We start from the raw sequence: 13,805 nt of genomic DNA, 5'->3' as shown, positions 1-13,805 counted from the left end.
CGTCTCTTCCTGCCAAAGATGATCTTAGAAGCAGACAGGCTGTTGAATGTAAAATAAAACTGTCACTTGGGGAAGGAGGTGAAGCCCACACATGAAACAGCGAGGCCTAAGTCGGTTAACATCAGCAAACCTGCTCACGATAGCGAAGCTCTCTCTGACGGCGCTTTGCATTAACCGGTGCAGCTGTGCACACAGGGCCATGCTTGCGCTCAAAGCTACCACAAGAGAGGAAGTGCTGCGGAGACAAACCCTTCCTCCCTGAATCACACACACACCCCGCTCACCCTCTTCAAATGCTCAGAGCTGCTGGGAGACACAAGGTACAGATTCTCTGGGAGAAACAAAAAACCAAATCAATGGCTTACACCAGGGTGGTGCTTCCCTGTCATGTTGCTGGTCTCCAGCTTCCATGGCCAATGGCCGAGGATTATGGCAACTGTGGTCTAACAACATCTGGAGGGCCACAGGTTCCCCATCTTTGCTCTAGTGCCAAATGTTTCTAGTGAGAAACAACAGCTCAACCCCATTCGGAGTAAGAAAGCAAGGAGTAATGGCTGGAGCCTGTTTCCCCATGAATGCATTGCTTAAGACAGGCATGTCCAAAGCCCTCATGCATGTTCACTTCATCAAATCTGGCCCTCTTTGAAAAAAGTTTGGGCACCCCTGGCTTAAGACAAGGGCGGAGGCTCCAGATGTTGCTGCCCTCCATTCCCATCAGCCCCAGCCAGCAAGGCAATTGATCAGGGATCCTGGGAAACGCAGTTCAACAACATTTGGGGAGCCACCACCTAGGAGCCCCTGGTTTAAGACCTTACCTTAGCTTCAAACGAAGAGCTGTGCTGGCTCAGACCAAAGGCTGAGCTTGTCCAGCAGTCTGTTGCCCTCTGTGGGCAGCCAGATGCTTTCTAGGAAGCTCCCTGCACAGAGTGTGAAAGCAGATGCAAGCTGCTCTCCAGCAGCTGACCTCTAAACCTGGCGCTGCTTTCAGCTAGAGGGGCCAACTTTGTGAGCATTCAGTCCATGCACTAAACTGGGACAGAGGCCTTTTTCGTGCTTGTGGAACAGGGATGGAGAACCTCTTTCCACCCAAGGGCTGCATTCCCTGGTGGGCAATCCCTGGAGGGCCACTTACCATAATCCTTTGGGGCCATACACTACATTCAATCTGCACAAAAGTCCCAAATTTCTACCCTTGCTTCCATCAAGGCAAGCATCACAGTTCCCCAAAACAGTTAAAGGACACATGACAGCCAGGCAAAAGAGGGGTTGCAGCTCTATTTCAAGATAACTATACTAAACTGTGGAAAGAGATTAAGAAGGAGATGGAAGTATGGGGAAGGATGAAGCTTTCCCTAGTGGGTAGAATCTCAGCCATTAAAATGAATGTATTACCTAATATGTTATTTTTATTCCAATCAATCCTGATTGTCAACAACTTAAGTTGCCTCAAAGAATGGAAAATAGATATCTATAAATTTGTCAGGCAGGGGGGAAAGCTGCAAGTTAAACATAAAATTTTGTTTGATACAAAAGAAAGAGGAGGCTTTGCTCTGCCAGACTTACAATTATACTATGAGGCTGCTTGTTTATGCCAGCTAAAGGAATGGATTGTATTGGAAAAAACATATATTTTAGATTTAGAAGGCCATAACTTAAAGTTTGGCTGGCATGCATGTCTTTGGAATGGGAAAGCAAAAATTTATAAAAGCTTCATGAATCACATTATTTGGAGAAATCTGTATAGAGTCTGGGAGAAATACAAAAAATTGTTGGAAAGGAAAACACCTTTATGGTTATCCCCCATCAAGGCAATCAAAATTAAGAGTATTAATATGGATAGGAAATGGTCGACATATAGAGATTTATTGGAATTTACAGGTAGTGAACCCAGGTTGAAACCAATGGAAGAAGTAAGGAGCCAAGTTACAGATTGCTTACAGTACCATCAATTATATGATTTGTTTAAAACAGGCAAAAAAAAGAGGAAGGATTTATGGATAATTTGAAAGAGAGTTATTATGGAATAAGGATAAATTATTGTATAAAATGTACAACCTATTACTAGAATGGGAAACAAAAGATGAGATAGTTAAAGTTTCTATGACACACTGGGCAATGGATATAGGGCATAACTTTGGAAGAATGATTTAAAGTTCACTGCATGTTATACACTGAAAGAGAATGATATGAAAATGATTCATAGATGGTATTTAACCCCAAGTAGGTTGGCTAAGATGTATAAAGCAGAATCAGATATGTGTTGGAAATGTAAAGAAATGGAAGGAACCTTTCTTCATATGTGGTGGATGTGTAACAAGGTTAAGGAATATTGGGAGATGATTAATAAGGAGCTGAAAAGAATGTTCAGAACAACTTTCCTCAAAAGACCTGAAGCCTTTTCGTTAGGAATAGTTCGAACTAGGTTCCCAGATGTCGCAGAAATCTATTTATGTACACAACAACAGCAGCCCGAGTTTTGGTAGCCCAAAGATGGAAAGTGAGGGAGGTCCCAAGTAAGGAAGATTGGCAATTTAAGATTACAGAATTTGCAGAATTAGCAGGTTTAATTTATAGATTGCAAGAACAAGAATTCTTATCTAAAGAGGAGTGGAAAACCTTTGCTGATTATTTAGAAAATAAGTGTGCACAACTGAAAACGGTGGCAGCACTCAAATAAATTCAAGAGAGTGATTAACAACTGGAAGATGTAAATTGGAGAATTGACTAAAATGGTTACAGTAAAATATGTAGGAATGATAGATAAGTAAAATGAAAGGAGAAGAAGGGAAGTCAATGGATATATGGCATTGTGCAGAATGTTTATTTTGAAATGAATATTTTGAAAATTTAATAAAATCCATTAAAAAGAAAAAAAGAGGGATTGCAGCTTGGCTGTTTAGGGACATGTCCCAGGGTTCAGCATTGCAGGGGGATAGTACTGAGCGCCTGATGGACAGGCCTGGGGTTCCAATGTGTTTATGCTGTACAAATATGACTTGTTTCTTATAATAAAAGTCAATAAAGATAGTAAACGTTCAAAGCTGAATGGTTTTCAGGGCTACGTGGAGCAAGGTGGAAACCTGTTAAATGCTAGAACATTTGTCAGTTTGCATTAAGCAGATAGTGGCATTTGCTAGAACATTTGTCAGTTTGCATTAAGCAGATAGTGGCATTTTACGGTCATTCATAATCTTACTCGTATTGTATGCATCTCAATACAGTATCCGGCCAAAGCCCTCAGGAGAGGGCAGGATATAAACAGAAACTAGGTGAGCAAATTTATCAAAAGGTCTAGAAGCAACTTGACAGAACAGGACAGGTGTGTACTAACAGAAACTCTATTGCAATTTTGCCAGGGAGCTTTTCAAATTCTAGGTAAACAAACAGATTGATTCACCAATACTTGGGAAGCCAGAAAAGAGGAATGCAGGAAAAGAAATGATGGCAGCCATTCTCATGCCAGCGTAATATAGCAATTAGAGTGGTGGACTAGGACCTGAGAAACCAGGGTTCAAACCCCCACCAAGCAGAAATTCCCCGCCAGACCCCTCCACTAATACTAACCAAATGTGCTTTGCTTACTAACCAAGTGTGCTTTCCCCATAGGACTCGGTCTTATCTAATATCTGCAATACAGCGATGATTCATTTATGAACCTGCCTTAGTTCAGTAACTAATAGGTGCAAAAGAATTGAGTACTATAAGGGTATTTACAGGTGTCCTGACAGAGCATTACTGCCTGAAGATGAGAAGGAGAAGGAGGAGAAGGTTCCAGCCCCAGATAAAATGTGGTTAATATGGTTTGGGAAATTCGCTTTATGCATGGAAACTAAGCGCATTCTTCCCTTATATAATCTGTGTACCTGCTGTCCCTGACATTGCCTGCCATTAAAATGCTTAATAAACACATATTCCTAATGTGTCAAATTTCCCATTTTTCAAATTGCACATTGACAGCTTTCCAATGGCACATTTCCCCCCTGAACTCTGTGTTTTTGTGTCCAACTGCACACAAAAAAGCCCACCTTCACTCAGTTATAAAACTCACTAGGCCAGTCACTATTTCTGAACCTAACCTACCTCAGAGGGTTGTTGTGAAGGGGAAAGAACCACACACGGCGCTGTGAGAATCCATGGAGAAAAGGCAGGATTTCAATGCAATAAGAAAAACAAAATAGAAGTTACAAGGTATACATGACTTTGTCTCTAGGACTATTCACATGACATACAGCTTTTAGTCTTTAAAGCAGGGAAAATAGAGAGGGGATTTTTCTGTTTATGTGTTCTGAAGGATGATACTTCCTCTTGGGCCGTCTATCCAAAAGCAGATGGAAAACGGGAGGCTCAATATGGACTTTGAGCTAGAACAGAGAGAGGACAGCTGGCAGTACCATCCTATGAAATGCCGGCAGGAACAGCACCCTGGGACACAGGCAGGGCACCATCTTGAGGAGTTGCAGGGCTGGTCTACGGACTGCAGCTGGGGCAGAAATTTAAAGGCAAACCAACCCATCTCCCGCTTTCCAAAGCAATACGCAAACCGAAACACAGCCAGCCTTCAAAATTCACACTTCTCCAAACTTTGCAATGCAATTCTCCAGCCAAGTAACCAAACTGCATATACTGGGGTGAACTGTGCATAGGAACATAGGAAGCTGCCTTACACCAAGTCAGACCATTGGATTGTCTAACTCAGTATTGTCTACACTGACTGGTAGGCAACTTCCCAGGTTTCAGACTGAGGTATTGCCCAGCCCTACTTAGAGATGCTGGGGGCTGAGCCCAGGACCTGTATGGAAAGCAGATGCTCTAACCGTTGAACTACGGCTCTTCCCCAATTGCCTTATGCACAATCACTGCAACAGGAGCCAACTCCTACAGGCCAAGGTCCCTTTAAAGGTAAAGGGTAAAGGGACCCCTGACCATTAGGTCCAGTCGTGGCCGACTCTGGGGTTGCGGCGCTCATCTCGCTTTATTGGCCGAGGGAGCCGGCGTACAGCTTCCAGGTCCTGTGGCCAGCATGACTAAGCAGCTTCTGGCGAACCAGAGCAGCACACGGAAACGCCATTTACCTTCCTGCCAGAGTGGTACCTATTTATCTACTTGCACTTTGATGTGCTTTCGAACTGCTAGGTTGGCAGGAGCAGGGACCAAACAACGGGAGTTCACCCTGCCGCAGGGATTTGAACCACTGACCTTCTGATCGGCAAGTCCTAGGCTCTGTGGTTTAACCCACAGTGCCACCTGCGTCCCTAAGGTCCCTTTAGCCCCACATTAAAATATTTGAGGGGTGCAGGGCCCCCCAGTTGACGGGCATTGCCTTTCAAATGGTGTGTTTGCACTGCATCTTGTGATCAGTTATGGGGTTTACCTGGCCCGCAATTCAAGTTGGCACCCGTGAACACATCTGAGCTGTAATCAAGACCAGGACTTTTTACTTTGTCTAGCAGCCCCTTTCCAAGGATTTAGACAAAAGGCTTCCTAAATGAGGTAACACAGAGTACTGTATATCAAGGGGTGGTTTTTTTTACCAGTGGTGGAGAACTTAAGACCCTCAAAACCTTGTTGGACTCCAGCTTCCATCAGCCTCAGTCTGTGGGTCCCCAGATGTTGTTGGACTTCAACTCCCATCATCCCTGAGCTCTGGCCTTGCTAGCTAGGGGTGATGGGAGTTGTAGTTCAACAACATCTGGGGACCCACAGGTTGAGAAAGGCTGCATTAGAGTGTTCAAAGCACTCAAGCATCATTCTCCACATCCCTTACATCCACCATGAAAGATAGGCAGGTATTATTGTCTGCATATTATAAAAAGAGTGGCTTTCCTGAAGCTCCCTAGTAACTTTGCTGCACAGGTGAGAATCAGGCCAGAACTTTCAGCTACACAGCTGTGTCTCAAAGCTCATCTGTTTGCAGCTGCCGGTTTCAAGAGATCTGAGCTCAGAGGCGTACCTAGGGGTGGGCAAAACCAGCCCCCACTGGGGACGCAGGCCCACAGGTGTGTGTGCAAGAATCACCTTTCTATCCCATTCCACCTGCTCTCATGCCCATGGATGTCTGCGAGTGAGTGCCAACCTTTCTAAGCATGGCATTGAAGAAGGTCACCTTGGAAGCAATGTGCCCCTCAGGCTGAAAAAGGTTCCCTACCCCTGTTTGACACCATCATAATCTAAAAACTCCCCATTATATGGAAAGGTGAATGCCGCACAGACAGCTATTGATATGCATGAGATGCTCAATAAAAGAGTTGATGCATTTCGCTGCACGGTGATCTCCTGATGCCTTCCTCTCCCACCCTAAAAAAAGGTAAAAGCAAACCCCAGAAATCCTCACTCCAGTTATGCTGCTCTGTACAGATATTTGCAGGCCACCAAGAGAGCAGAGCTGAGAGTGCTCCTCTGGGAAGAATATAACTCACTACTATGAATAAAATGGCAGTGCAAATTAATTAACGGAATTACATCTAGGGCATTGGAGAGTGCAGGTCTTTTTCGATCCTTATCTGAGTCAGCTTCAACAGAGTAAAACCCTCGCTTAGCACAGGGAGGGGTCTCATCCCACTGCTAACACCAGGGGGCTAGGAGGGGGGGTGGGGGTGGGGGGAAGAAGAGTGAATATTGGTGGGAAGACGGCCACAGAATAAAACAAAGGTGAAAAACTTCCAGGTTTCATTTGGAATCAGTTCAGCAGACCAGACTTAAGGAACATAGGAAAAGCCTTTACACCAGAGCAGACTATTAACCCAGTAACACAAGAAGAGCCTGCAGGATCAGGCCCGTGGCCCACCTAGCTCAGGATCTTGTTCTCCCAGTGACCAACCCGTTGCCTGTGGGAAGCTGGGAAGCAGGACCTGAGCACAGCAGCATTCTCACCACTTAACCTGAAACTGTTCTTAACCTGAAGCACCACTTTAGCTAATGGGGCCTCCCGCTGCTGCCGGAGCACAATTTCTGTTCTCATCCTGAAGCAAAGTTCTTAACCCGAGGTACTATTTCTGGGTTAGCGGAGCCTGTAACCTGAAGCATCTGTAACCTGAAGTGTATGTAACCCGAGGTGCCCCTGTATATATTCATATTCAGCTCTGACAATCAATCGCCACATCTAGAAGAAATGTGAATTGCTTTGACAATCAACATTGTGTTGTGGCAAATAAGTACTTCCTTCGGTTGTCCACAAGCTACTGCCAACCAATTTCAACTTTATTCAATGTGGGGCAGCTGCTCCCTTTCCCTTTGCCATGGGGGGGAGGCACCAAGTGAAGCAGAACAGTGACACCTGGATTCCTGCAAGGACAGGTCTTTGCTGCTGAACCCAACTTGGGACTATTATTTTTATTTATTGATTTATATCCAAAGAACCCAGGGCAGCGTACAACATTAAGAACGTAATTTACACAGCATATAATAATAAAAAAACCCATAATACATAGCATAATAATAAAATAACCATAACAACAGTCCAGATTTACCAGGCCATAGATTATTTAATAGCCAAAGGGCTGGGTAAAGAGGCATGTTTTGGGCTGGCACCTAAAGACAGGTAACAATGGTGTCAGGCGAGCCTCTCTGGTAAGAACATTCCACACACAGGGAGCCACCATTGAAAAATTACTGGCCTTTGGAAAGGGAAGTGTGAACATACCTGGAAACTTGTGTTAACTTACTCTTGCACATGTTCCCTACAAGCCTTGAAAAGGCTGGGGGAGACCTTGCCATAAAGAGCCTGGCATAGGGGACAAGAACCTACACAATTTGTTGTCCAAAACTGATGACTCCTAAGAGGAAATTACACTGTTTTGCTTTACTGCTGTTCGTTTCCACAAGAAACCTGTGTGTACAGTGGAACCTCGGTTGTCGAACGCTTCAGAAGCCGAACAGTCCGGAATCTGAACACCGACAACCCAGAAGTGAATGCTTCCATTTTTGAATGATTTTCATTTTTTCCCCATTAACTTTGCTGCCAGCCGTTTGATCCTTGGTTTTTGAATTTTTTGGAAGCCGAACGGACTTCTGGAACGGATTACGTTTGAAAACCGAAGTTCCACTGTGATGCTTAAGGCTGTGGATATAGCAAGAGAATGACTGGGTTACACACACACAGACACTTATTTATTTATTTAAAACCAGGGGTATCTAACTTTCTGCCCTCCATACGATTTGGGCTCTCAATTCTCATCATTGCCAGCAAGTATGGTCAATGGTCAGGGACTATGTGGTCCAGAAAGGAAAGACCCCTCTCCACATGGGTTAGCCCTGGTGTAACCTAATTCCTTGAGGAATGTGTGTCCCTGTAGCAGCCTGTCCATGTCTTAAGATCTACCAAGAGGCTTTTCTCAATTATTATTATATCAGAGCAGACCAGCCAATGGCATTGAGAGTGACAGGATGAGCAGAGAGGAAAAGAAAACATCAAGAATGACCACGTTCTGAGGCTATTTCATGAGAGAAGGGGAAATATATAGCTCTGTGTTCCAATGGAAATATAGTTTGCTTTAGTTAAAAGAAACATGCCAATAGGTGCTAAGGAGGTCAATTTAGCAGAGTGACAATTCCCAGAAGTCCCTGGGAAGAGGGATTGATAAACTACTGTGAGAACTGTGAGGGAAACTGGGGTTTCCAACAACCTGCAGCACCCTTAACAAACTATACTTCCCTTTGGGCGAAGCCAGGACTGTTAAAGTGGTATAATAGTGCTCTAAATGTATAGAACAAGTTGGGAGGTGAGAAAACAGCTACGGCACAGCTAAAAGCTGGCCAACTCAGGAGGCAAATTCCTTCCAGGCCCTAATGACAGCAACTCTTTTGCGCAGAACTATTCACTAAATACCTCAAGAAAAAAACTTTCCTATTCAAAATTCTGTTTGCAACTGCAGGCATACATGGTGCATTCATTTTAAATGAACAGAGAGGGGGAAAACATACAGTTTTCAAAATATGGGGTGGAGGCTATTCTCACTGTGCAGAAAGCTCAATCCTACAGCAGATATGTTTGTAGCTTTCCATCACCAAGGAGACAGCTAAGTACATTCATTTCAGTGCATCCTTGGGATAGTTATCGAGGAACCAAGAAAGCACACTTGGCTGGGTGTCCTGCTCCACGTTATCCTCACAACCCCCCAGCCCCCTTAAGTGGGGCTTGGCTGAGAGATGGCGATTGGCCCAGTATCATGCAGTCAAACTTCTGAATCCAGCACTATTCCCTCTGCCACAATGGCTTTCTTAGACTAGATTTAAATGCAGGTTTGGACAGAGTGGAATCCAATCCTCCTATTTGCAAGGCAACACAAGTGTTAGCCAGCAGTGGCGTAGCGTGGGGGTGCAGGGGGGGCCAGCCGCAACATTTTGGGGGGGGGCGCTCGCACTCGCAGCTCTCTGCCCCTACTAAAATCCACGGGTTAGGGGGCGCAAATTACTTGCCTTGCCCCGGGTGCTGACAACCCACGCTACGCCACTGCTAGCCAGTGGGTTGTCAGCACATAGACCCATTCCCTTTCAGGACACACTCTTGTGTAGGAAGATAGAAGCTGCCTTGTCCCATTGGTTCATGTAGCTCAGCATTATCTACACAGGTTGGCAGCAGCCCTACCTGGCAATGTACAGGATTGAATTTAGGGCTTTCTGCATATAAGGCAGTTGCTCTACCTCTGAGCTACAGTCCTTGCAGCTTTCTTACAGGTCTTTGATAAGCTCCCAACTTCACCACTTCTCCCTCCAAAGGTGGTTGAGAAGAAGACTTGGCTGCTTTCTTGCAACCACAATTTAGCTTTCTAAGACTGGCTAGAATGGTTGGGAAGGTTGGGACTGGTTGTATCACTTCAGGGGATGAAACTGCACCTGGTGCATGTCTCTCTCTCTCTCACACACATCCATTTTACAATGTGTACCTATTGTGTGATCTTTGCTGGTCAAGTTTTTCCCACTGTTTGCATATTCAGAGAATCAGCCACATTAGCTACAGCAATTTCCTCCATGGAAGTGACAGCTGCATAGGAAATGTGTTGCACATGAAACATTCTTGAAACAATATCGCCCATTTGCCAAATGGGCGGGCATGGAACAGCCTTACCCACAGTCCTTTGAAACCTCCAATTTGTGTAGAACAAATAAGGATCGGTCCATAGCTCAGTGGTAGAACATCTGCCTTGCAGGCAGAAGGTCCCAGGTTCAAGCTCTGGTGCCTCCAGACAGGCCTGAGAAAAATCTGTCTGAAACACTGGAGACTTGCCGCCAGTCACTGTGGACAAGGGGGAGATAACTGTGGCCTCCTGGTTTTGGACCTCAACTCCCATCAGTCTCAGCCAGAATGATCAAGGGTCAGAGAAGATGGGAGTTGTAGTCTAACAACATCTGGAGGGCAAAAGTGTGCCGCGGGGCAACATAGACAATCCGGGAGTGGATGGCTAAGTGGCCTGGCTTGGCGCAAGTCAGCTTCCGTCATTCCCTGTTCGTATATCTAACTCAGGGCAGGACCCCATGGGAGAGGCTACCACTTCCAATCGCTCCACATGCTTCCCACCTGGATTAAATTTTGGCTTTCCAGGAAAAGTGCCCTTCAAACCTGGAAAAAAATGTGTTCCTTGTTTCAGAAACACTGTAACCAGACAGAACTTATGGCTCTGACTCCCAACAAAATTAGTCATTCTAAGAGGCCTGAAGCCCAATTACAAAACCTTTAGGAATTCTGGAACTGCTTTATATTCTGTTTTGTAAAGGTTACGTAGGGACAACCATTATTTCAGTAATGAGTTGCATTAGCATCATATGCCCCATTCATTCCAATGGTCAAGAAAACGGTCTCATTGTACCAGAGGGGTGGGCTTCCTCCGAATTTGCCCTGAGCATCCCGAAAAAGAACAATCCCGACAGACCCGCCACACATATCAACATGACCAATGCAGCAAGTTTGCTGAAGTAGGGATACTCGGATCAAATCAACATGCTGGTGTTGGTGCATCTTGGCGAAGATGAATACCAATGTTGAGGAGGTAAAGATAAAGCTTGCAGCACCTGTTTCCCTGTGATTTAGGGGTTTCTTTCCCTTTATCTTGGAATAATCAAAGGGCTCTGCAAAGGTTACACACACACTCTCTCTCCCAATATGCCAAGATTTTAGACAGAGCTGTGAGCATCAGGTAAAGCTTTCTAATTGCCATGGTAGTATTTAGCTCACTGATATAAGTGGCAGCATAGTTCTGACCTGCAGAGCTATGTGAAATCTCCATCCCTAACCACCAAATACAGAGAGATATACACAGTATTTACAGACCTCACCTGGAGTACTGTGTCCAGTTCTGGGCACCACAGTTCAAGAAGGACACTGACAAACTGGAACGTGTCCAGAGGAGGGCAACCAAAATGGTCAAAGGCCCGGAAACGATGCCTTATGAGGAACGGCTAAGGGAGCTGAGCATGTTTAGCCTGGAGAAGAGGAGGTTAAGGGGTGATATGATAGCCATGTTCAAATATAGAAAGGATGTCACATAGAGGAGGGAGAAAGGTTGTTTTCTGCTGCTCCGGAGAAGCGGACACGGAGCAATGGATCCAAACTACAAGAAAGAAGATCCCACCTAAACATTAGGAAGAACTTCCTGACAGTAAGAGCTGTTTGACAATGGAATTTGCTGCCAAGGAGTGTGGTGGAGTCTCCTTCTTTGGAGGTCTTTAAGCAGAGGCTTGACAACCATATGTCAGGAGTGCTCTGATGGTGTTTCCTGCTTGGCAGGGGGTTGGACTCGATGGCCCTTGTGGTCTCTTCCAACTCTATGATTCTACTGTGTTGGATGCAATTTATCTGAGAAATTTAGAATTTATTTTCATTGCATTCATCAGCACCAGTTTGAAGCATCTGAAACACACCTCATCTGTGTAAAGCATGTGCCCTGCCTATACCCAATGTCTTTTAAACCCTGGCAGCATGCATGAACATAGGAAGCTGATGGATACTGAGTCAGACCATTGATCCACCTGGCTCAGTATTATCTACACTGACTGGCAGTGACTCTCCATGCCTTCTGGCAGGGGTCCCTCCCACCTGGAGATGGCAGCAATTGCTTGAACCTGGGACCTTCTGCATGCAGAACAGGTGCTCTATAACTGATCCAGGAATTGGTGCAGTGTGCTATGTGGGCCCCAAAGTGAGATGCACTTCCTTACTCTCATTTGCAAAAGGTGCCCAGTAAGGGCACAGATGATGATGTTGATAATGTATGTCCAAAGCATCTTGCAGTAGTAGTAGTGGTGATGATGATGATGTATGCTTTCAATGTCCAAAGTCTTTACTTTGCCCATCCTTGCAAAGCATTATAATACAATAGACTATGATTAATAGTCCCATTTTACAGATGGGAGTACAGAGGCTAAAAGACTGCACTTTAAGGCCTACACACAGGTCCTTGGCTGCAGTGGGATTTGAACCCTTGGGCAAACTCAAAATTTTGTCTATCCCCATTAATTAAAAAAAACCTAACAGGGGTGGGGGGCGGGCTCGAATATAAAACAGAGTCCACCCCCATTTTTAAAGGCTGCTAAATTACCATAATGGTCACAGCATTGAGGTTATGATTCTGCACACACTTATTGGGAATAAGCCCCACTGAACTCCAGGAAGCCTGCTTCTAATCTCAAGAAGTATGCTTAGGGTCATACTGCTACTTTAAGATCTCACTTCCACAAAGAAGGCAGTGGCTCCTTTCTCTGGTCGTTTTCATTGGGGAAGCAAAATAATTCTTGCTGGTCCATCATTCCGGACCTGCTCTCTCCAGATGCCCCTCCGGGCTCCCCTCCTTCCACTTGCTGGCCTAGGCTAGAGTTCAAATCCCTCTTCAGCTCCGCCGGGTGCCATTGGACCAGTTCCCACCTCTGGGCACGACCTACCTGCACGGGCACAAAGTTACACCCCCGGGCGCACACGCTTTCTCTGGGCGCTCCGGGGAAACCAAGGAAACCCCCATCGCCACACAGGAACGGCCAGAGGCAAGAGCCCAAGTTTCTTTCTGCTAAAACCATTATGCCAATTCTGGGTTGGAGAAAGAGAGAGAGAAGGGGGGAGGGGAGTCGAACCTCCCCCCCCAGCTCGCCCAGGAAAAAGACCCACGCCTGTACCACGCGCCCTCCCCCCCCCCCCATCTCTTACCTTCTCTGGCTTTGAGCAAGACTGTGTTGGCCACAATATTCTCCAGCTCCATAATGCTCCAGCTTGAGTGATGCTGGGGCAGGGTCGAGGGGGAAACGAGGCAGAAGGGGCAGCTGTTTTCTTCGAAGATCCTCTGCAAGGTGATTTTCCCCGCCTCCCGATTTTTTTCCCCTTTTAAAAAGAGGCCGCCAGCATCCGAGTCCTCAAGGCAGCATAGTCATTCATATATATATATATATATACAGTATATTCCTTTTCCTTCCGAGGCGAAATCGAGCAGATGATCAAAATGAAAAAAGAGCGTAGAGGAAATGGGGAAGGGGGCAGGAGTGGGCAAAGGCTGGACGAAAAGGAGCAAAGCCTTTTTTTCCCTTCCTCCTAGGAGCAACAGCCGCAATGCAATGCGATCCAGGGATCCCTTCCCTCGCGCGCCGCCCCCCCTCCCCTCGGAAGGAGGCTTTCCGGCGCTGGTAAAACCCCTCTCGGGGTAGGGATGGGGGGGCGGAGGGGGTCAGCAGCGCTGAGGAAAAGCCCCTTCACCCCCCTCCCCAGCGCACCATGCCCAGATGGGGGGAGAAGGAAATAGGAGACGAAGAGATCCTAAATCCAGTCCTTGGGATGTGGAGGCGCAGCTCAGGGGCTCGGTCCGTCGTTTCCCCCGCAAGCAGGATTTATT

General features: G+C 46.0%; 1 protein-coding gene across 1 annotated transcript in view; it reads right to left on the bottom strand.

Moving 5' to 3' along the window:
- LOC309331211 (G protein-coupled receptor kinase 5-like) overlaps positions 1–13,359 on the bottom strand; it is a 77,094-nt gene extending 63,735 nt beyond the window's left edge. The window contains exon 1 of the mRNA XM_081843300.1: positions 13,130–13,359. Within this exon, the coding sequence (XP_081699426.1) occupies positions 13,130–13,181 (52 nt within the window). The 5' untranslated portion in view covers positions 13,182–13,359. The remainder of the gene's footprint in view (positions 1–13,129) is intronic.
- Between the last annotated feature and the right edge of the window lie 446 nt (positions 13,360–13,805).

This window comes from Podarcis erhardii (genome assembly GCF_964252035.2).
Source record: "Podarcis erhardii genome assembly, chromosome: 16".
In the NCBI taxonomy this organism is placed as follows: domain Eukaryota; kingdom Metazoa; phylum Chordata; class Lepidosauria; order Squamata; family Lacertidae; genus Podarcis; species Podarcis erhardii.
Note: the sequence above shows the minus strand (reverse complement) of the source record. Positions and strands in the feature narration are given on the sequence as shown.